Source organism: Symphalangus syndactylus, chromosome 16 (assembly GCF_028878055.3).
Source record: "Symphalangus syndactylus isolate Jambi chromosome 16, NHGRI_mSymSyn1-v2.1_pri, whole genome shotgun sequence".
NCBI classification, from domain to species: Eukaryota; Metazoa; Chordata; class Mammalia; order Primates; family Hylobatidae; genus Symphalangus; species Symphalangus syndactylus.
The window spans coordinates 68,425,561-68,447,239 of NC_072438.2; the positions used below are offsets into that span (position 1 = coordinate 68,425,561).

General features: G+C 39.0%; 1 protein-coding gene and 1 long non-coding RNA gene across 6 annotated transcripts in view; one reads left to right on the forward strand and one right to left on the reverse strand.

Moving 5' to 3' along the window:
- Positions 1-2,308, reverse strand: part of LOC134732755 (uncharacterized) — a 151,374-nt gene extending 149,066 nt beyond the window's left edge. Inside the window, exon 1 of the long non-coding RNA XR_010116241.1 lies at positions 2,262-2,308. This is a non-coding gene — a long non-coding RNA (uncharacterized lncRNA). The remainder of the gene's footprint in view (positions 1-2,261) is intronic.
- Positions 2,194-21,679, forward strand: part of NADK2 (NAD kinase 2, mitochondrial) — a 48,785-nt gene continuing 29,299 nt past the window's right edge. For 2 of the 5 annotated variants that reach the window (XM_055246417.2, XM_055246418.2), the window contains exons 1-4: positions 2,473-2,785; positions 16,682-16,770; positions 17,686-17,774; positions 18,621-18,702. In XM_055246417.2, the coding sequence (XP_055102392.1) occupies positions 2,486-2,785; positions 16,682-16,770; positions 17,686-17,774; positions 18,621-18,702 (560 nt within the window). In that variant the 5' untranslated portion in view covers positions 2,473-2,485. Of the gene's footprint in view, positions 2,328-2,472; positions 2,927-16,681; positions 16,771-17,685; positions 17,775-18,620; positions 18,703-21,679 lie in introns of those variants that run through there. The other 3 variants (XM_063619551.1, XM_063619552.1, XM_055246421.2) reach the window with 3 other exon arrangements.

Consider the following 21,679-nt stretch of genomic DNA (forward strand, 5'->3'; position numbering starts at 1 on the left):
AGGTTAAACAACCAGTTCAAGTTTCACAAAGCTAATAAACAATAAAACTGAGATTTGAACCAAGACCCTTCCATCACACAACAATGAACAAACTCAGGAGTGTGTGTGTGTGACAGACAGACAGAGAGAGAAGGAGAAAGAAGAGGGAGAAGAAGAGACAAGGAGACGAGGACAGAAGACATCTTGGAGGAGATGGGTTTAGGAAGAAGTCAAAAAGGGACATAGAGATGGGAGAAACACTGTTAGGGAATGGTATGTTGGGAGACAGTAAAAGATTTCAAGAAGAAATGATAACCATTTCAAATTCTTCAGAAAGATCAAGCAATTAAAGGACTGAAAAAAGTCTTTTGAGTTCCAACAAGATCTTTTGGTCACCTTGGAAACAACAGTAATTAGCAAAGTAGTGGGGAGAAGCCAGTGTACAACAGGTTGAGGAATGACTAGGAGGGATGTGGCAATGATGAACAGACTACTCTTTCGAGAATCAGCTGTAAAGGTAAGGCAGGCAATATGTAAAAACCAAGGCTTAGAGGTTGTTTTGTTTTTTTAGAAAAAACTTTAAAGATGTCATAGACATGAGCATATTTAAATACTGAAGAGGCAAACTCATTTGGGAGGGAAAATTCAAGATACCTGTGAGAGGATGCCTTCAGAAAGCACTATTTTTGAGGAGGTGGAAGATGAGATGCAAAATAACTATGGACAAAGGGCTATTCCAACTGAGATGTCAATGCATATGTTTGCAGCTAAAATGAGTGAGCCAAAAATCTGGGTTTTTATCTGGGAAATGGGAAGAAATGAGGTCCGAGATTTCAAATATGAACAACAAAACTCAGACTTTGATCCCAAACAGTTTCTCCCTACTCATTTTTTTTTTCTGTCGAATGGATCAATTAACATTCCCCTGTTCACCCTGGGCTCAAACCTAAGCGTCATCTGCGATTTCTCCCCCTTTTTTTCCTTCCTAACAGCTAATGAAGTTTAAAATAGTAAGACTACAAAGGAGTCTGAGGATAGTTATAGATGTTACCTCTAGAAGCTCAGGTTATTAAGGTTGTTACACTACACGTCACTATTAGCAGCTGCTGTGAGGCAAAGTTCTTGGTGAGAACGGGTCAGTGGTAGAACTTTACCAAGTAAACACCCATCGGGCTTCATTGTGTACGCTCCCAGTCCAATACACTACCTGGCACACAGGAGGCACACCGCGGGAGCCCACGAATGAACGCTGGTGCTGGTGGGCCCGTAAGGAGAGTCATAGATTCACTGAATCGAATTGGACTTGGTAGAACCTTGGGGTCACCCTAACCCCCTTTTTACAGATGAGGAATCTGAGACCCAGAAAGATGAGGTAACCTGCCCAAAGTCCAGAAGCGACTTAGCGCCAAGACTACAAAGGAGCAAACACAGTGCCAGGGGAAGGGGATCTAAGGAGCTGCAGGAATTGAACAGCAGGATGTGCACTGCCATGTGGTTCTCCCCTTACAATGGGACGTTTCCTTCTGTTCTCATCACACCCCAGCCCAGGTCCTGATCACGCCACGGGTCATTATCCCAACAGCATCCCTTCCTTCTCTTCTTGCCTCCCAAGCTACCCAAGATTCCAAAGCCAGATCAAGTCATCAAACATTGCTTTAACTCACTCCTTTCCAGTTAAAAGCTTTCAAAGAACTACTTCATTTGGACTTTGTCCTATAGGTAGGGCTCTTCGGGGGGCAGGGGGCAGCGGGGCGGGCACTGGGTCCCACGCCGAGAGGATTTCGTGCCAAGCCACGCACACAGTGCAGCAGGAGCCGGGTCCGCCTCCTCAGCCCACAGCCTGGCCCCAGACACACCAGCTATCACACTGACCCTGCTCAAATAAACCAACGGGCACGTGGTCGGCCTGCAGAACACAACCTAAGCGAGCATATGCCAGGAACCTGCCTTCCCGCCAGCCGCTCAAAACCCCACCCGCTGGCCCCGCGCCGCCTCAGACCGGATCCAGCTGGATTCCTGAGGGCGGCGCAACCGCGTAACAGAATTCTACCTCTTTCCCAGGCCGCAGCCAATGGCGCGGCCCCTCGGATCCGGAGCCGCCGCGGGCTCTGATTGGCCGATAGGGATAGCCAGGGGGCGGGAGAAGAGCGACCTCGGGGAAGCGTGTGGAGCGGGGAGGTCGCCCCCGGGTGGCGAAGCGGCCATTATGCAGGCGTGATTGAAACTAATAAACAAACAAACAAAACCCACTAGCCCGAAGCCTCCATTTCTTCCCCGCCCACCTTTCTCCCGCGTGGGGTCTCCCGTTTCCCAATCGCCACGCTTTCCCCGCCTTCGTCAACGTCTGGGTACGTCCCCCTAGCCGCGCGGGCCACGCACGTCCTGGCACTTAACCTCTGCCCGTCCGGCGCGAAGTTAGAGGCCGGGGCGGCGCGGACTACGCGCACTCCCGGCGGTGGGGAGCTGAGGCAAGGAGCCTGAGCCCGTGGCCGTGGCCCGGCCCACGATGACTTGCTACCGAGGCTTCCTGCTGGGCAGCTGTTGTCGCGTGGCGGGCGGCCGGGCGGCGGCGCTGCGGGGACCGGGTGCGGGAGGCCCCGCCGCGCGGCCCCGGCTGGGCGGTGACGGTGGCGGCCGGCGGCACCTGGGGCAGGGGCAGCCGCACGAGCTGGCGGGCTGTGGCAGCCGCCCGGACGGCGGCTTCCGCCCCTCCCGGGTGGTGGTGGTGGCCAAAACCACCCGGTACGAGTTCGAGCAGCAGCGGTACCGTTACGCGGAGCTCTCGGAGGAGGACCTGAAGCAGCTGGTGGGTCCTGGCTCGGCCCCGCTTCGCTCCCGGGCTCGGCCGGGGCTCTGGTGGCGGCTGCGCCCCCTCGGGCGAGATCTCTCGGGACGACTCTTCCCAGGGCACCGCAGATGCCGGTCCTGCCTCTCTCGCGGCCCCCAGGTCCTCTGGCTTCTCCCTGGGCCTCCTTTGCCTTTGGGCGTGTGTGCGAGGGAGAGGCAGGGCCGGGGAGAGGGGGAGAGAGAGGGGCAGTGTTCATGCAGGGACTTCCGAGGCAGGGGCGCCGCGGGGAGGGCGAAGAGGGGCTGCCCAGTGGCCTCATAGAGTGAGGGGTTTCGGGATTCGTTGGTGCCCTCGCCGCCCCCGCTCTCGTTCCCTGGTTGGGACCCACTCCAAGAAAGTGAGCCGGTGGCCTGAGGTCTGGACCCCCTGCGAACAGCTCCCCTGGCCGCCCCGAGAAAGGGGTCCCGGGGCGCCGCTGAGGGCTGCAGGGGGAAAAGGGCCGAAACTACCGCGGACACACCCCCTTTTACTCTGCAGGACTGCGAGGCCTAGGGCACTCCGGAAAGTCCTTCAGCGTGAGCCTTTTCCTTGCTGGAACGTGGTCGTGGGACACTACCAGCTTGTTTTAAAAGCACAGGTCTTTGATGCTAAGAAGGAAAAGGGAGAAAATTTGACTTACATACATACGTTATTAAGGAGAAATGTCAGGACGAGGGGCTGGTATACTAGGTAGTGTGTGAAATGAAAAAGCCTGCGATTCTTGTGCAGCAGTATCTCCACAATAGACCATGTTTGATATGTTTATTAATATAGCTGCAAAGATACAAATCCAAGAGAAAAACCAGAGTTTGAATCTTCCTGTTGTCACCGCCCCCCGCCAACTTTAAAAACAATTTCTGATCCCATACCACCATCCACCAACTTTAGGAAAAGGAGAGTGTCCGGTGCTACCATGAGCAATATGTCCAGAAAAATATATTGGAAATCTCTTAATTGTTGGCACTGTGCACCAAAAGGTTTTGGAATTAATTGCACATAACTGATTTAGTTTAGTTCTGTCCAAGACTAGACAACCTGTCGGAAACTTCTGGTATCGTGTGATCTTAGCGAAGTTATTTTGTAGAGGCATCAAAATGAAATTGTAAATCATCTTTGCTTAAGTGCTGAGTCTGTTGTCAACATTAAACATCCTGCTGCTTTGTTGGGTTTATTGAAGAGGGCCCCTGCATTCACCTGATGGGAGTCTAGATTTGTAGATTTGTTTTCTTTTTCCTAAGTGTTTGAAAATGACTGTTTATGGAATACACTTGTATCATTTAAAGGATTTGAACAGGAGGTTAGAGTAGAGTTTGTATTAGGGAGTGAAACTAGAGGTGAGGTAGGGACTAGTAATGTCCTAAGAAAGCACAGTGTTAATATTTGGAGAAAGTGGTGTGCCCTTTGGGTTGTACTAATTTTGCAAAGTCTAGCTTGTAGAATTTGTCAAATGCCATGTATGCATAAATATGTGCATAAAGTTTTATCGAAGCTTCCCACAACAATTTAAAATAGCTCACCTGGCATGTTTAGAGTGTGGGATTAAGAGTGAAGAGCTCAGTTCTAGGCCCCGGTTCTGTGTGGTTAACTTCCTATGTGAGTTCTTCTCTGGGCCTCATAGGTGGAAATGATACTTTTTGTGTAGTAGTGTCAGTTTTCAAAGTGCTTCACCTAATTCAGTATGTGAATTGCCGAGGTTATAGCAGATAGCCTCCAAGGTCCTTTACAGTGCCGGCATTTTGAAACTGTGGATAACGTTTTCAAGGCCTCAAGAAAATGGGTGGCATCTCAGTTAGGATTAACTCTTGGACCTCTGAACTAGATTGCCACTTAATAAAAATACTTTTAAAATGTAGGGAAAATCAGTAAGTCTTAAAAAAGTCAAACTACTTAAGTGTACCCGTTCTGAGTGGAGGAATCTCTAATAGGTAAATATTTGTCTATTGCTAGGTAATGCTGTTTGGGATAAGCCAGCTTTGAAGTAAAACTCGTGGACTGTAGAATACACAGTTTTGTAATCGCCAGGCAGTGGAATCGTTTTTGTTGGTAGTGTTGTCATTACAGTTTTATTGGATAAGTTCCTTACTGATTTGAATTTGTGTTATAGTTTATATAAAGGCCTATACTCAGAATGCAATAGCATTAGTTGTAGCCCAGATGAGAGATTTATTAACAGGCCAAAGAATACTGGGCTGTGTGAAGTTGTCCTAAAATGGGATTCTGTAATAGGAGTGATAAGATGATAAGTATTATTTGTTATATTGCTGGGGTAAAAAATACTGTTATGTGAATTGGATATAAAAGAAAGTGGCCAAGTGCTTGAGTCTCACCATGGCTGCTGTGTGTATAGTGTCATGGTAACTTGGTTTTTTGTCAAAGCATTCTCTTTTGTTGTGGTGGTGGTGGTTTTTTGATGTAAAACAGGTCTGTTTTAGACTATTTGTTAAAATGCAAATGGAAGATGAAGGATAGAGTGCCAGTATAATTTTATACCCTGAAGGCTGATGATTTTCTAACTTTGTAGAAATGTACACAATTACAGGAAATATTTTTTAGTTGATAAGGCATGCACAGAATAGGTTTACGACCTTCAAGCTAGTCAAAGTTTTGACTTTTATTTACCCTTTCATATTGGTTACATTGCTTTATTTTAAAATCTTGTCTTTTTCGCCATTGATTGACCAGTGACTTATTTTGTGATATCAGATTTCTGGTCAAACATTTTACCTCTACTGTCTCATGACCTTTCAAAGGCCAGTGAAACTATTATTACAATTTACTTGCATCATTAAGAGATGTAGCTGTTGGCAAATGTGGAATTGCTATTAACAGGGTCCTTGACACAAATTAGAACTCTAGATGAACCAAAACTGACTTGGAAAGGATTTTGACACCAGAAACATACCTCATTGGTCAAAAAAAGGTTTTATTTAAAGTTCGTTTTCACCTGTCACCAAGGATGGGGAACTGAATAAGGAAAAAAAAATTTTAATATAGAACAAATAAGAAGTCAGCAGTTTCTGCCCTCCTCTCCATCATTCCAGGTCTCACAACTTGGCAACCCTTCTACTGGTTCCTATTTTTAGTTTTGTGTTTTAAAATTCCTAATGGGATAGAATAATTTCATTTAACAGTCTGCCGTGTTATTGGATTAAACTAGATGACTTGGAAGGTGTAGCACTTTGGATTTCCCTTTTGTTTTCTGAAGATTTTATGGCTTAGGTTGTAGCACTTGGGCAGATAATACTTTTGCCACAGGGTATGCAGTAAGTGTACCATGGTATACTTTTGTCAGGTGGTATACTTTTGTTACATTGTATGCAATAAGTATATTACATACAATATGATTGTTAATCAAATTAAAGAGCATGATTTGGAGTACTGCTAGAGCTTTCTAACTGAATCCTTGCTCCTCTCAAATCTTCTAGACACAGTCACCAGAGTGTCTATCTAAAGTGAACATCTGGCCCTTTCCCTCTTTTGCTTAGAACTCCACAGAAGCTCCCTGTACCCTTTAGTCATCAAGAGTACTTGTTAAAATGCAGACACCTGAATCTTAGCCCCCCAAGACTCTGACTCAGTTTGTGGAGAATTCCCAGACTTTGGTTTTATGAAGCACACACCTGAAATTAATGACTCTGACTGAATTCCGGGATTGTGTTTTATCCCTGGTTTGCATGTGGTCCCCAGTTACACTGAGAAACACAGTTGTGGGCTCAAGTTCATGATCTTTAGAATGCCAGATAAGTCCCTTCATGAACTGGCTACCTCTTGAGCTTCACTTCTGATCACTTCTTGTCTTAAATTTCATATTCTAGCAATTTCAAACTGTGTTAGTTTCCATTAGATGTTGTACTGATTTAGTTTAATTTATGGATCAGTAGCACATAAAACGATTCAAAATATAAAAGATACAAAATATTATACAAAGAAAAGTCTTTCTGTTACTTGTCATCTGTCATTCAGTTTTGTCCCTGGAAGTAACTATTATCAATTTCTTGTATTTTCTTCCAGAAGCAACCTATACCTACAAATCAGCACAGCGAAATATTCTTTTTCTTTGCCTCATCTCTTTTTATTCAATGATAATATACTATTTAAGCTATTATGTGCTTTTTTTTTTTTTAGCCTAACAGCATTGTGGAGATTGTCATAAAGAACATTCTCATTCTTTTTAAAAATAGTATGTATATTACTTTATTGTGTGTCCTAATTTATCTTCTGCTATTAAACACATTCTGAAATGAATAACATTTGTGTGTATATGCATGTAAATGAAGCTCTAAGACAAATACCTAAAGTTGAAATTGTTGAGTCAAAAGGCTTGTGCATATAAAATTTTAACAGATTTGGCCAAATTGCTTCCCTTAGAGATTATACAGAGTTTTACTTTCACCAGCCCTGTATAAGGGGACTTGTTTTTCCATACATAGTTTATTAAATTGCTGGGTCTTTGCCAACCTGGTGGGTGAAAGACGGTGTTTCGGGGTGGTTGAATTTGCATCTCTCAGTGTCTATGTGTCTACGTTTGTAGCCTCCTTTGATTCGAATGCTCTTCTTCCTCTATCCAATTCCTGTTTTTTTTTTTTTTTTTGAGGGTAAGCTCAGACATTACTCTCTCAGGACGCCATCCTTGGTAACCTTGCTGTGCCTCTGCCTCTCTCTGGCTACCAAGATTGTGTTAGGCATTCTTCACTTCATAATACTTATCTGCGATTATTTTCTTTTCTAGACTGTAAACTCTTTGAGGGCAAGAATTGCATTTCGTTCATCATCCTCTCCACCCCCACGCTTCCATTAAAAAAAATAGTAAAATGTTTCTGATGTTCTGTAAGATCATTCTTAGGTCTTTTCTCCTTGAGCCTGGGGACCAGCTTCCTTCAAGTCCAGGGCCTTATTACCAGCTGTCTGTCTTTCCAGATGTTAGCTGCTGAAAGCGTAAGTCAGAGTTTAAGCCTTAAGCTTTGGATTCTTTGATAGAGGTTTCAGGTTAAATGTCTTTGAAAAACATGAGCCCAAGCAAAAGATGATTTTTATTTGACCATGGGATTCTTTTTGGTGGGAGGGAGCAGAAAATGTTTTAAATTCTGTGGAACACAACTTGGAAAACAGAGGTTTAAGGTATACTCCCTTTCTATAAATACTTGCAGTTAAATAGGAAACTCACAAAGATGTAAAAGAATTAAATATCACAGTAGCTGAAGTGTCAGCATTAGAGAATCATTGACCAATATGCTTTACAGCCCTGATGTTCAGCCTTCACTGTATATAAGCATTATCTAGGGGGAGGTTTTAAAAACTACAAATATGTGACCAGCCATGAGATTGCAGATAACAAAATTTTTCACTGTTATCATTTTCCTATATTTTTAATTATATAAATTAAGTTCTAATAGTTAAGTGTTTGATGCACATTAATCTCATCTAGTAAAGTGTAAATTGACTTTATTTGTCACTATCAGTGAACTTTGTAATATACAACAGAAATATATAATTTCAAAATATCAGCAAGTGTGCCAGTTATTTCACGCTTTAGGAAAATTTATTATATATATATATTTTTTTCTTCATAATAAACCACTAGATGTGGATTATGCAGGAAAATAGACCAATCTTTGTAAAACATTTGCATTCAAGTAGGGTTCATGCAATTGGCTCTCCTCTTCCTAAATGAAAGGCGGTAGAATTAGGTCCTGATAAAGAACAGAATAGTTCTTGAGTTATGTAACTTAGTCATCACAATTGAGGCTTAGTGGCCTAATGATTATTCACAGTTCTCAAGCAGGAGTAAGATATATGGCTAATGTGGGAATGTTAGTAGTATGTGGCTGCATGGATATAACAGAGTAGACAAATCCTGCTTTAACAGCAGAAAATCAGAGTTTTGATCCTGAAAGAACAATCTAATGTCTTTGTAATCTTGAGCAAGTAACCTAACCTCTATGTATCAGTCCCTTTGGCTTTGAAATATTTATAATAATACCTGCTTTTCCTTTCTCACATAATTTTTAGAAAGGTGAAATAATTTGCAATTTACATAACTTAAAGCTGCATAATCTAATTCCAGTTTAGCCACAATAATGATCATTATGTAAATGTTACATATATTTAAATTATGTACCTGAAATGGCACTGATTTGGTTAACTCCAGAGTAGATTCCTTTACTAAGATAGATCACTTAAGTGAACTAAAAATATGTTGATTTTAACTCGGCTTGCGTAGTGTTTTTTTAACCAAAATTTTAAAGAAGTTACCATTTCGAAGTAATAGAGAAAATAATTACAAAAATTATGATCTGCATTAAAAATACTTGCTACAGTGTCACTATTGGCAATATCTAGAAAGTCTGTTAGTTAATTTGTTTGAAGTGTCACTTTGAAATATTTGTTCACAAAACCGTTTTTTGAGCACCTGCTAACTGCTAGGCATCCTACTGGATCCTGGAGAATCAAAGATTAATAAACAGTTTCCAAACACATGGGAAACATCTATGACATTATGACATTGTATTATAAATATTTATAAGAGATCCATGGGAGTACAGGGAAGGGAGATAACAATTTGGGAAGGGTAGGGATGAAGGGGAGAAAAGACTCTCCTCTAACTTTTAAGTAGATTTTTAGTGGTCTTTTTAAAGTTTAGATTTTCAGTTATGAGATATTTCAAACATATAGAAACGTTTCAGAAAGTAACAAGACACCTGTGTATTCAGCTACCTAGACTTAACAGCTATTAATATTCTGCCATATGTGCTTCAGAATTTTAAAAATGGAAATATTACAACTAAAGCCTTATGCATCCAACTTTTCCCACTCCCTACCTCACCAGAGGTAACCACTGCCTTGAAGTTAAGTGTATTGTTCTCATACATATGTTTTTACATTTATTAATATGACAGTATCCATAAACAAGTGTAACATCATATTGTGTGTCTTTTAAAAGTTACCTCAATGATAATTCTATTCTTTAGAATATGTGCCTATTCTTTAGAAATTTGCTTCTCTTATTTACTGTTGGTTTCAAAACTTATCTGTGCAGATACATGTTAATTCATTTTTTTTGAGTTGGAGTTTCCCTCTTGTTGGCCAGGCTGGAGTGCAGTGACACGATCTTGGCTCACTGCAACCTCCGCCTCCCAGGTTCAAGCGATTCTCCTGCCTCAGCCTCCCTAGTAGCTGGGATTACAGGTGCCTGCCACCACGCCCAGTTAATTTTTTGTGTTTTTAGTAGAGATGGGGTTTCACCATGTTGGCCAAGCTGGTCTTGAACTCCTGACCTCAGGTGATCCGCCTGCCTCGGCCTCCCAAAGTGCGGAGATTACAGGCTTGAGCCACCGTGCACGGCCCATTAATACAGTTTAACTGCTGTACAATATTTCATTGTTTAGATAATTAGGTTATTCACAGTTTTTCCATTATTAAAAAAATACTGTAATTAGAAGTACAAATAATTTTTTCCATAAGCATTTAGTAGGTTCCTGAACAGTACTTAGTAGACTTTAACATTTTTGCTAATATGAAGGTGAAATGGTATCTTTTAATTTCAGGATGTTTGAATTAAATATTGAAAAATACAGAAGAATTTTTATGTGTGAATGAGAGAACAGCAAGACTTGAGTGAAGTTCATCTTGTAGCCAACCAAAAGAACTCTGATTATGTGATCCATAATCAGAGATCTCTTACATTGTTACTCAGTACATAATTTTGAAATAAGAGATAACAGGGAAGAATTTAGCCTTGTATGTTTTATAAGAACATCTTTTAAATAAAAGATAACAGGGAAGAATTAAAAATATCTTTTAAATAAAAGATAACAGGGAAGAATTTAGCCTAGTATGTTTTATTTTCTAGTTAATGATAATGCTGGCTGTGATCATTAAATTGTGACCAGCTTATAATGCACTTTAAGACAATTTGAAAATCATAGTATATTGAGGCCAAACAGGTAGAGTGGACCTTCTAAAGGTGATAAGTCTCTTGCCAAGGAGTTAGCTTTATCTCCTAGTGGTTTTCAAACTCTTTATGGTAGAACACAACCTTTGCTCAGCCTCTGTCTTTCTCCATAGGAATTGGGTGATGAGGGTCAATTTTTCTGAGATTTCAGCATTTTGGACGTCGTATGAAAACTGGCTTTTGTTTTCATACGACGCCCAAAATGTGGTGGTGTTAAGGTTAGTTAGGGGATGGGAATTAGTCAAAGACTTTTGAAGAAGGAACTCTTTTAGAAAATCTGGAGGCAAGCTTTTGCGTTAGACCAGATAAAAGTTGGTGTGGTCCAGAACTCAAGCAGTGACAGCATGAACTTAAAGTACACAGATTGTCAAAATACTTCACAGATGTAATTATTTGACTTCACTACTGACTGGCTGTGGACATTGAGTGTGAGGAATAATTAAAGATGACACGGATTTATTAAGTTGCTCATGTAAATGATGCTATTTTTAACTGATAAATTGGACTCAGAAGAGCAGATTTGAGGGGGAGTATATAATCAAGTTTTGATATTTTTGGAGAGAGGTACCTGAACTATTTGTGGATGGATGTAAAGGTAGCATTTGAAAATCTGAGGCTGTAGATCAAGAGACGTGGACTAACAGTATAGATTTCAAGGTTACTGGGATATACTTGGTAGGTCAGTTTCCTGGAGTGGGGAGATAACTCAGGGAAAATGAAGTGAGAGCAGATAGGAAAACCAAAGTTGGAACCTTGAGCAATATCAAGGGAGGAGGTCAACAGAATTAACAGAGGAATGCAGAAATAGAGAACGTTGGGGAAAGTGAAGGTGAGAGCCTGGGAGAAAGTAAGTGGGATAGAGATGATCTAAGATAAATACCAAATATATCTGAAGAAGTCTTTAGGGCTCAGTGCACTAGGTCTGATCATGTTAGGTGAATGGTTGACTATTTAGGTGTTAATTAGGTGCTGTTAATCTTTTTAAGGCAATTTTGAGTAACACTTAGAGTACCATTTAGTTAAATGTGTATGCTTTTAAGGGTGCCTAAATTATGCCTAGTGGATTGACATACTGAACTGTCATTGTCTCAAAAGTTTGTGCATTTATTATGTGTTAAATTTAAGAAAACTTAACTCCTTCCCTTATTAAGCTATCATAGAAATTACATAGAGTACAAAATAGCAATACTCAACTGAGTAGTAAAACAAGTCTTATAAATTTGTAGTTGCAATAAATTTAGTTTTAGATAAGTAAAACTATCTGTGATAATTTAATAAAGGTGTTATAAACCATTTAGGTAATAGCATAACTATCACATCTGGACTTAAAGTGTGCTAAATCTATCCATTCAAAATCTTGCTTTTTTCCTTACATGTTGTGCTTTATTTTAATATCAAAGCTGTGTGGGGAGACATGATCTTGGCTTTCGGAGATTCTGTAGGAGAAACTCTTGCTTATACTGAAATGTGTCTGTCTGTCTGTAGATCTCATGGAGTCACCTGCTTTTTCCAAGTGTCCTGCTGAATCTTTATTTATTTATTTATTTTAATGGAGAGAAGAATTAACAGGTTTTTGGGGAAAATATTAAAGACTGTTACTAATAATGTTGTGTAACATTACAGAGAATTGGGAATGTATTCTAAATTTCAGTAATTTCTCTAACCTTTTAATGGTAAGACATTTTTCTAAGAAATCCTGTGTTCTTATTTTTGTCTGATTAAAGGAATGTTTTTAGATATTTGAAGTCATGTTATTTTCAAAGGTATAGCAAGAAATTCTTACCAGCTTTTGCATATTCCTTTTAAACAAATATAATTATTGGACTTCAGTACTCACTGGCTGTGGCAATTGAACGTGAGGGAAGAATTAAAGCCAGTTGAATAGTGATTTAAGCCTTTCTAATTGATGTTGTTTATTAAGTGATTTTCTTATTTTTTATCTGCCTCGTTTAGCCAGTTCATGTTAGTAAAGCTTAATAGCCCAACCAGTGAGGCCTTTAAAGAAAATAAGAACTTATATTCTCTAAATGAATGTTGAGGATGACTTATTAGAAAATTAGTTCACAAGAAGAAATTTGAGTGGGAATAAGAATTTATGAACTGACATTTCTGCTTCAATGTTAAGTATTCTGATGCTGCCTGAACTTTGTATTTAGATTTGGAATTTTAGGAATTTTAGTATTGTTAGCAATCATAGAAAACTTGAAGTTTTTTGTTAGTTCTCCAAAACTTTTTCTCCCACAAATTCAGACCCTTTCGCCATCTCAAGCCAAAGTTCCCTAACAGTCAACTGCCATTTATCTTATTTTCCTGGGGCTTGCTGATAGCCAGGAACTAAGCATAAAAGTTTCTGAACTACCAGACTAGCATTTACAGGGCTTACACAGTAAGGTTTATGTGCTTTTTTCCTGGGTACATGTTCCATATTGTCCAAACCAAAATTTGGAACATAAGTTAAAAAGCCTGGATAGGGAATTGAAGTATGAGGGCCAGCTACCCTTGAAGTTGTATTTAAAGTAGAAGTGGTAAATTAGATGTAACTGTTGTAATAGGCTTATTGTGCATTTGAATTAGTTATCATTGTCTTTGGCAGTTTGCAGTGCCTTGTTTAATACGTTTGATTAAGTTCAACTAGTAGTTAAATGAACACAGTAGCAGGCAGTCAAATATTTAGATGAATACTTTTTTAGAGCTTAATTTGTAGCTGTGTAACGTGTTCACTCCTAAAGTGGAATTGTGAGGGATAATTATTATAACAAAATAATATAGTAACTAATCTAACTCTCCCCAATTCTGAGGGTTGGTTTGCACACTGTTGTCACTTTCTGGGTTATCTTCTGTAGCATCTGCTTCTGCACTATTCTTGCTTTTCTGGAAAATGCATGCATGAGTTCATTCAACAAATACTTAGCTAGTACTTGGGCCCTGAGGAACAATGGCAAACAAGGTAAGTAAGATCACTGTTCTCCCAGCACTTATATTCTAGTAAGGAAATTCAAATAGATTTTTTAAAAATACCAGGATAATTTTAGGTGTGGCAAATGCAAAAAAAAGGAATTAACAGGTTTTGGGATGGAGTAATTGGCAGTGGTGGCTTTTGCAGCTGCAAGGGCAGCACCACCAGCAGCTGTTTCAGCAGTCCTGGCACCCCAGGGTTAAAAAGAGTCAGGGTTAGGTGGAGGGATGGAAAGCATTCCAGCAAGTACAAAGGAAGAGCTTGGTGAAAATAGACCAAAGAGATTAGAGGGTAGGGAATGGGGAGGAAAAATGAGGTAGGAGAAAGGAGCAGAAGTCAGGTGGCATAAGCCTGAGAGTTGGTAGGAAGAAATTGCCATTTGTAGAAGGGCATTAAGCTGAGGAAGAGACATGCTGTGGTCTCTCTGGTTTCCGTGTGGGGAATAATCTATAGGGTGCCAAGAGTGGAAGTAGGGAACCCCAGTCAGAGGCTTGTGCAGTGGTTCACGTGTGAGATCATGAGTGGCAGAGGTGAAGAAGAGAAAAGTGCTTGGATCAAACATAAGATTTAGTAATTGGATGTGGAAATAAGCAAAAAAGGAGGCATCGACTGTGACTCTAGACTGTTGGCTTAAGCCATAGGTGGGGAATTCTTGGGCCAGAAAATCAAGGGCTAGATATTGAACATGCTAGATACTGAATGAATAATAACAGTATTTCAAGTATTCAGTATCTAGCATGTTCAATATCTAGCCCTCTAAATTTGAGGTGCCTGTTAGATAGCCAAAGAAAGATGTCAAATAAGCAGTTGAATAAATGTATTTGAAGCTCTAAAGATAGGCTGGGTTGGGAGATAGCAGTTGGGAATCATCAGCATCAGCATATAGATCTCCTTTAAAGCCATGAAACCAGAGATTGCCAAGGGAGAGGGTAGTGGTCCATACTGAGAGGTGGTTAGTGCAGTTTTAGTCAATCTGTAGCTGGGTAATGATAGTGGTAATCTGAATATTCATGCTATGTTGGTCCATATTAAGAAATTCTACTCTAAAATAGTTTTTCAAACCTTACTGACTCGTGTTGATTTGTTGATTAAATTAAATGAAGGATTTTTCTGGTTATTATCATAGTCAGTGCTTTCCTTTAAAAAATTATTGACATTGGTTGCTTAGTCTAAGTTTAATGAGGCTTTTGGCTAGGCATTAAACTTTGGCACAGGCTGTCTATTATAGTAAATCTTGGTGAGTTAACATCTATTAATTAATTTTCACAATAGCCAGTTGCTTCCTCAGCTTCTCTTTTGTGAGAACATACAAAGATTACAAAGCGAGGACAAAACTATTTAAAAACTCTTAACCCAGTATTTGTAGGCAAAAGATGGGGAAGGCAGGTATCAAAATATTAACGCTAATGATTTTGAGCCATAAGATTATATTTGATTTCAATTTTCTTTAAATATGCATCTTCTATATTGTTAGTGTTTTCTTTATAACCTTTAAAAAGTAAAATATGTATTAAAATGCTGTCTAAAAATTAGTTTTACTTTATAGTTCAGTAAGTAATGATTTAAAACAAAATATTTGAGATTGTATATTAGGCTGGGTGTGATGGCTCACACCTGTAACCCCAGCTTTTTTGGAAGCTGAGGTGTGTGGATTGCTTAAGCCGAGGAGTTCGAGACCAGCCTGGGCAACATGGTAAAACCCCATTTCTACCAAACAAAAACAAAACAAAACAAAACAAAAATTAGCTGGTTGTGGTGGTGTACACTTGTAGTCCCAGCTGCCTGGGAGGCTGAGGTGGGAGGACGGCTTGAGTCCAGGAGGCGGAGGTTGCAGTGAGCTGAGATCGCACTACTACACCCCAGCCTGGGCAACAGAGCCAAACCCTGTCTCAAAAAAAAAATCATGTATTAGACAGGTATTTGAAAGACTGATTTTGTTACATAAAGAGGAAAGGTATAAGCTGGGCACAGTGACACGTGCCTATAATCTCATCTATTTGGGAAATGGAGGCAGGAGAATCATTAGAGCCTAGGAGTCCAAGACCAGCCTGAGCAACATAGCAAGACAGCATCTCAGGAACAAAAAAAAAGAAAAAAAAAAAAAGGGAAAGGAAAGGTATAAAGGAATTCGGAGGAGCAAAGAAAGTACAAATAACACACTTTTGAATTCTAGCATTCACTCTAGTGGACAAATTTCCTACTTGGTGATTAAATGGACGTTCACTAAGGATATTTCTGACTTTTTTCTCTACATTTTACTTTATGGATTATTCATAAGAAATATACTTTAAAAATTTTTAATGGTAAGATAGTAATAAAATGTTACTCCAACTAGGAAAAATAATTCTTGAAGGATATATATATATATATATATATATGTTATCCTTTCTAAGGGAGCTAGTCAGCCCTTTGTTTAGATTGCATAAGGTAAATTCCAAATAGAGTTTATAAATCTGAGAACAAGAGAAGCAAATCCAAGTGGAACAAAGGTCATCTAACCGCCTCTACAAATATTAGTTTATCTTTGGTCATCAAGTAGCCATATGCAATGTGTTAAAAAATCATCAAGGCTGAGGCAGGAGAATGGAATGAACCCGGGAGGCGGAGCTTGCAGTGAGCCGAGATCGCACCACTGCACTCCAGCCTGGGCGACAAAGCGAGACTCCATCTCAAAAAAAAAAAAAAAAAAGTCAAAAAAAAAAAAAACTTAAGCTGTAAAACATAAGATTTTGAGATCCTGGTGACTATATGATCCAGAAAACATAATGCTGTATTTGGTATTAAAGCCAAATTATAATTTTCTGATATCAGGCTTTCTAGTTCAATTTGTATTTGTAGGTTTCACAGGTAGTTATTAAAATGTATTTTCAAAAAATTGTATTTTATATGGGGCTTTAAAAAATCATAATATTAGAACATCATGTGTAATATATATTAGTAAAACAACATTTCTTTTGTTTTGATATAGCTTGCATTGAAAGGCTCTAGTTACAGTGGACTTCTTGAACGACATCATATTCACACCAAAAATGTAGAACATATTATAGATAGTTTACGGTAAGTCTGTGGGATTGGGTCTTGGGTTGGATTTTATATTCAGGACTTCCAGTTTTTATTTTGTACTAGCAGCCCATTCTTAGATTTTTAGTGATGATTGTTATTATAAAATCATTTTTCAGAAAATTATATCAAGGTTAATGGATCTGATTTTATAGCATCTTTAAAGAAATATTTATTGTTCTCTGAAAATGTCACAGGTGTTTTCAATTATTTGGTCTTCCAGAGAAATGCATTTTCTGCAGAGTTAATTCAGTTACACAGCTGGCTTCAACTGTATAATGTTTTATTTATTAAAACAGACTAGTGGATTATATGAGTGTTCATTGTAATAGTATTTTTGAGTGTTTGAAAATTATAGCAACTTCTGTCCGAAAATTACAGAAACTTCAGTTAATTCAGAACTAAACACAATTATATGTGTACAAGAGAGTCAGTGTGAGAAACATGCGAATTACAAAGTATTTAGTCACTATTCCAATGTCTGGTACTCAGTGAATATTTGTTGGATTTAAAATAACGGCCATTCAGTTTTATAGTTTAAAAAATTGTCACTCTAAGGTGTTAGTCTTCTGGACCATTTTTGTATTATGAATTTAAGCATTAGAAGGAGTAGAGAAAATGAAATTCTAACCAATATTGCTATTCACTAGTGGTTATAAATGCTTTTAAAGCACATGGAGATTTGGGATATAACTTTCGATTTATTCATATGCTTCCTTAATTATCATAGTTAATTGGTTGTTGTAATTAAATGGAAAAGATAATGTTATAAAGCTCCATGTAAATTTGTTTATAAGACACAAATTTGTTTATTTTACGTCTCTATTGTAATCATCTGCCTCTCAGAAAACATACCCCTGTTATATATATTATTAGTGGAAATTTCATATAACCTTTCCTTTTTTATCCTAGGAATGAGGGAATTGAGGTTCGTCTAGTAAAGAGGAGAGAATATGATGAAGAGACTGTTCGATGGGCAGATGCTGTCATAGCTGCAGGAGGTAATAATTTTACAGAAGTAAAGATGCTGGCATATACAAATGTTTAATACACATTATTTCCAGATACCCTAGGGTCTAGCTATATTGAAGCCTTCAGAGTCTTACCATTAAACACATTTTTGGATTGCTACGATCAGGTTTAAAACTTGTGTTTTATACAAGGCTACTTTTTAAATGAATGATGCTACCATGAGGTTCCTTGTGTATATTTAAGGTATGCATTTAACTTCAAATATGATTCAAAGGATCAGTTATTGTATTTTGGTATAGTTATGACAGTTTTAAGAAAAAAATGAAGTTGATAAAGAGTTTAATGAGATGAGGTAAATTCTATTCCTCTTTGGTCTCAATATACTTATACTTACTTTTTTCTGAACTTTATCATTAAGTTAATGGCTACTGTTTCTAAAGCTTTAAGTTGACATCAGGTGTTGAAGAGAAAAATTTGAAGTTGGACACATTGGATATGTTTTCATTAAAATAATTTGTGAATTTGGGCTGGTGTTATGGGAGAAGAAGATTGGCTAATAGAAGTTTTTGGATTAGATTAGTGGTTACCAACTGTGGGGTGCTACTAGTATGTAAAGGGACTACCTCTAAAACATTCTACGGTGTCCCCACAACAAAGAATTATTCTGCCTAAATGTAATCTTGCCACTTGTGAAATCCTGGATTAGAGTGGGAGAGAGAATCCAAAGGTATAATAGGTAGAAAGGGAGTGGGATAGGCTATAGCAGTTAGCAGGGTGGGGTATGTTTGTTAAAACTACTAATTTTCAAAATGGCCAAAAACTAGATTTATAACAGAAATCTGGTTATATCTTGTATTTTGTCTTATGTTCCTTAGGTGATGGCACAATGCTGCTGGCAGCAAGTAAAGTCTTGGACAGACTTAAACCAGTTATAGGGGTAAACACTGATCCAGAACGGTAAGAAAGAACATATACTTTTTGTTTGATTTGTGTGGTGTGCTTTTTAATTTTTTTTTTAGGTTATACATATATGCATTTCTGCTTTGCTTGCATAGTATCTTTTTATGGTCTGTCTGAAAATTTGGAAGCTATTTTTTGTTTTCTCGACCATGTTCACATTCTTGGGCTCTGTTGCTACAGACATTTTACCATGGTGTATGGTGTCTAAGTGGAAGCATCATTGTTCCTGGCCACCATGAACATTAGAACCATGTTCCAGAAACATTCTAGTAATGAAATTTAGGTACGTAGAATTGAGTAGGATTGTCTTTTATGTAGTTGTTTTCAAGGATATAGCTCTAGTTTTAAGCTCAGGCATGAAAAATATATATACATCTAGCTGACATTGGTGGTAGGAAATTATGTTATGGGATGGACCAGTTCTCACATTTTAGCTTCCCAGGTAGTTTGGGAGTAGGATCTGTGGCATAATAGACCTGAGTTCTTGACCCAGGTGAGTGTTGGGGACCTTTGGTATCGCTGAGGAGGGACAAGTTAATAATGATCCATTTTCTACCCTTCCTTATGGCTTGTATTTATATTCCTCATTATGCTACCACTGATTTTTTTTGGGGGTGGTGACTTTACTGACTTAATAAAAAGACCTATCCAAACACTATTGGCACTTTTTTTTTCCTTCCTCAGCTTTGTGATATTTACCCTCATTCTGTTCTAGCCACCCACAGCCATGACTATACCTGGACTCTATGATCATCTGGAATTCCCTATCTCTACAATCCTAATTAATTCCACTCTGACTGCAGCCTCCTACCTTAACACCTTAACAACAGTCTTATTACTTTATCCCACTAAATCTGCCCTTTGATTTTCAGTATTTTGATCCCCTCCATTTTCTCCACTTATTTCTTCCTCACTTCACTTTCTTAAATATTTATTTATTTATTTATTTATTTATTTTTATTTATTTATTTATTTTGAGACAGAGTCTTGCTCTGTTGCCCAGGCTGGAGTGCAGTGGCGCACTCTCAGCACACTGCAACCTCTGCCTCCTGGGTTCAAGCAATTCTTCTGCCTCAGCCTCCTGAGTGGCTGGGACTACAGGCATGCACCACCACACCTGGCTAATTTTTGCATTTTTAGTAGAGATGGGGTTTCACCATGTTGGCCAGGCTGGTCTCAAACTCCTGATCTCAAGGGATCTGCCCACCTTGGCCCCCCAAAATGCAAATATATCTTCATTATTATCTTTCTGCACAATTCTAGATCAATCTGACCATCATCCTTTCTACTTCTGCATCAGTACTGCATGGTCATCTGGGGAAAAAAAGATCTTTGGGTTTGGTGGCACTTCCAATTTGTAGTCTTCAGCACTTAGCAGTGGACTTAGAGTTGCACACAAACTTCCTATGTAGCCCTACTCATCTCTCTTCCCCATTCTCTGTGGTGGCTGCTTCAGTAGTTCAACTTTTGCATTCACTTCGCTTCCCTTATCCTTCTTTCTTCAATAAACCCACCCTTTTTTCACAGAGGAATTGAAAGTCACTGGATTAGAACTACTTCACCTTTTCTCCTGCTTAAAAAAATCTTGTCCTGTCTCGTTGTCTTTTTTTCTCTCCCTTCACACTTGACTCCTTTTAGCCTAAAAAGAGTTGTTCAAGACTCCTGTTTTTCAAGAAAATTTTAACAATCCTTTACCCTGTGTCGCTGTCTTGGTTATTATCTCTTTTCCTTCCACTTATCCCCAAGCTTGGTATCTCCACATCTTCAGTTCTCAGTTATTTTCTAAAACTTCGCAATTTTTTTATGGATTTGCCCCCAACCAGTTCATTGACCTTGCTTTTGCCTTAGAGATCAGTGATATCCTACTTACAGAATCTACTGGATATTTTAGTCCTTGTCTTACCTAATTTCTGGGAAGTTTTGGTGCTAACTGCTCCCTTATTTCAACTGTACTTTTTTGGCATTTATGATACCTCTTTCTTCCTATCTCTATGACTATATCTTTGTCTGTATCTCTTTTGAAGGATCTTACTATTTGGTTACTGGCTAAATACTGATATTTTTACATATTGTGCTCTGGGCCATCTTTTTTCTTCTTCAATTCCTATATTGTCTCTAGGGAGGCTGATTAATACTGTGGTATTATTGGAGTCCCCTGGGACTCCAGAATCTTTATTCCAACACTGATCTTCTTGCTTCCATTCTTACCCTTATAGTTTCTTAGTTCTTCTCCCCACTGCAGCCAGCGTGATTATTTTATGGAAGTTTGATAATATTATGTGACTTTTCTGCCTAGATTTTTTTTTGTCGTGGCTCCCCATCTAACTTAGGATAAAATCTACTTTTTTACTATGAATAGGGTGACAAACTCCTCCTGGTTTTCTTGGAACTTTCCTAGTTTTAGCACTGAAAGTCCTGTGTCCCAGGAGAATGTCAGTCCTAGGCAAACCAGGGGACAGTTGGTCACCTTAAATGTGACATACAGGCTGTACATTATCTGGCCCTTTACCATTCTCTGTCCTTATTGCCTATTATTTTTCCCTTCATTCTATTCTAGCCACACTGGCCTCTACTTTGGATATATCCAGTGGTATTAAAAATGTAACATGTACAAATAAACTCTCCTTTCCTCTCTCCCATCATTCTTGATGAATGAAATCATCTGTGCTGAAGCTGTAACTACCTTTCCCTCACTCTATCATCAAATTGGTCCTAAGTTCTAGGGAACTTACTTTTGAGTCCATCTCTTGCCATCCTCACTGCCACTAAAAATAGCTCAGCACTTTATAGTTTGTTTAAATTACCGAACTAGCTTACAGTCTCTCTCCTTCTAACTCATCCTTTACACATTGCCTTAGTCTTCTTTCTAAAGTGCAGATCTAATTGATTATATCCACTCCTTATTAAATCTTTTAGAGTTTCCCATGACCTTCAGGATACACTGTAAATTCCTTAGCATAATATATATTATCTT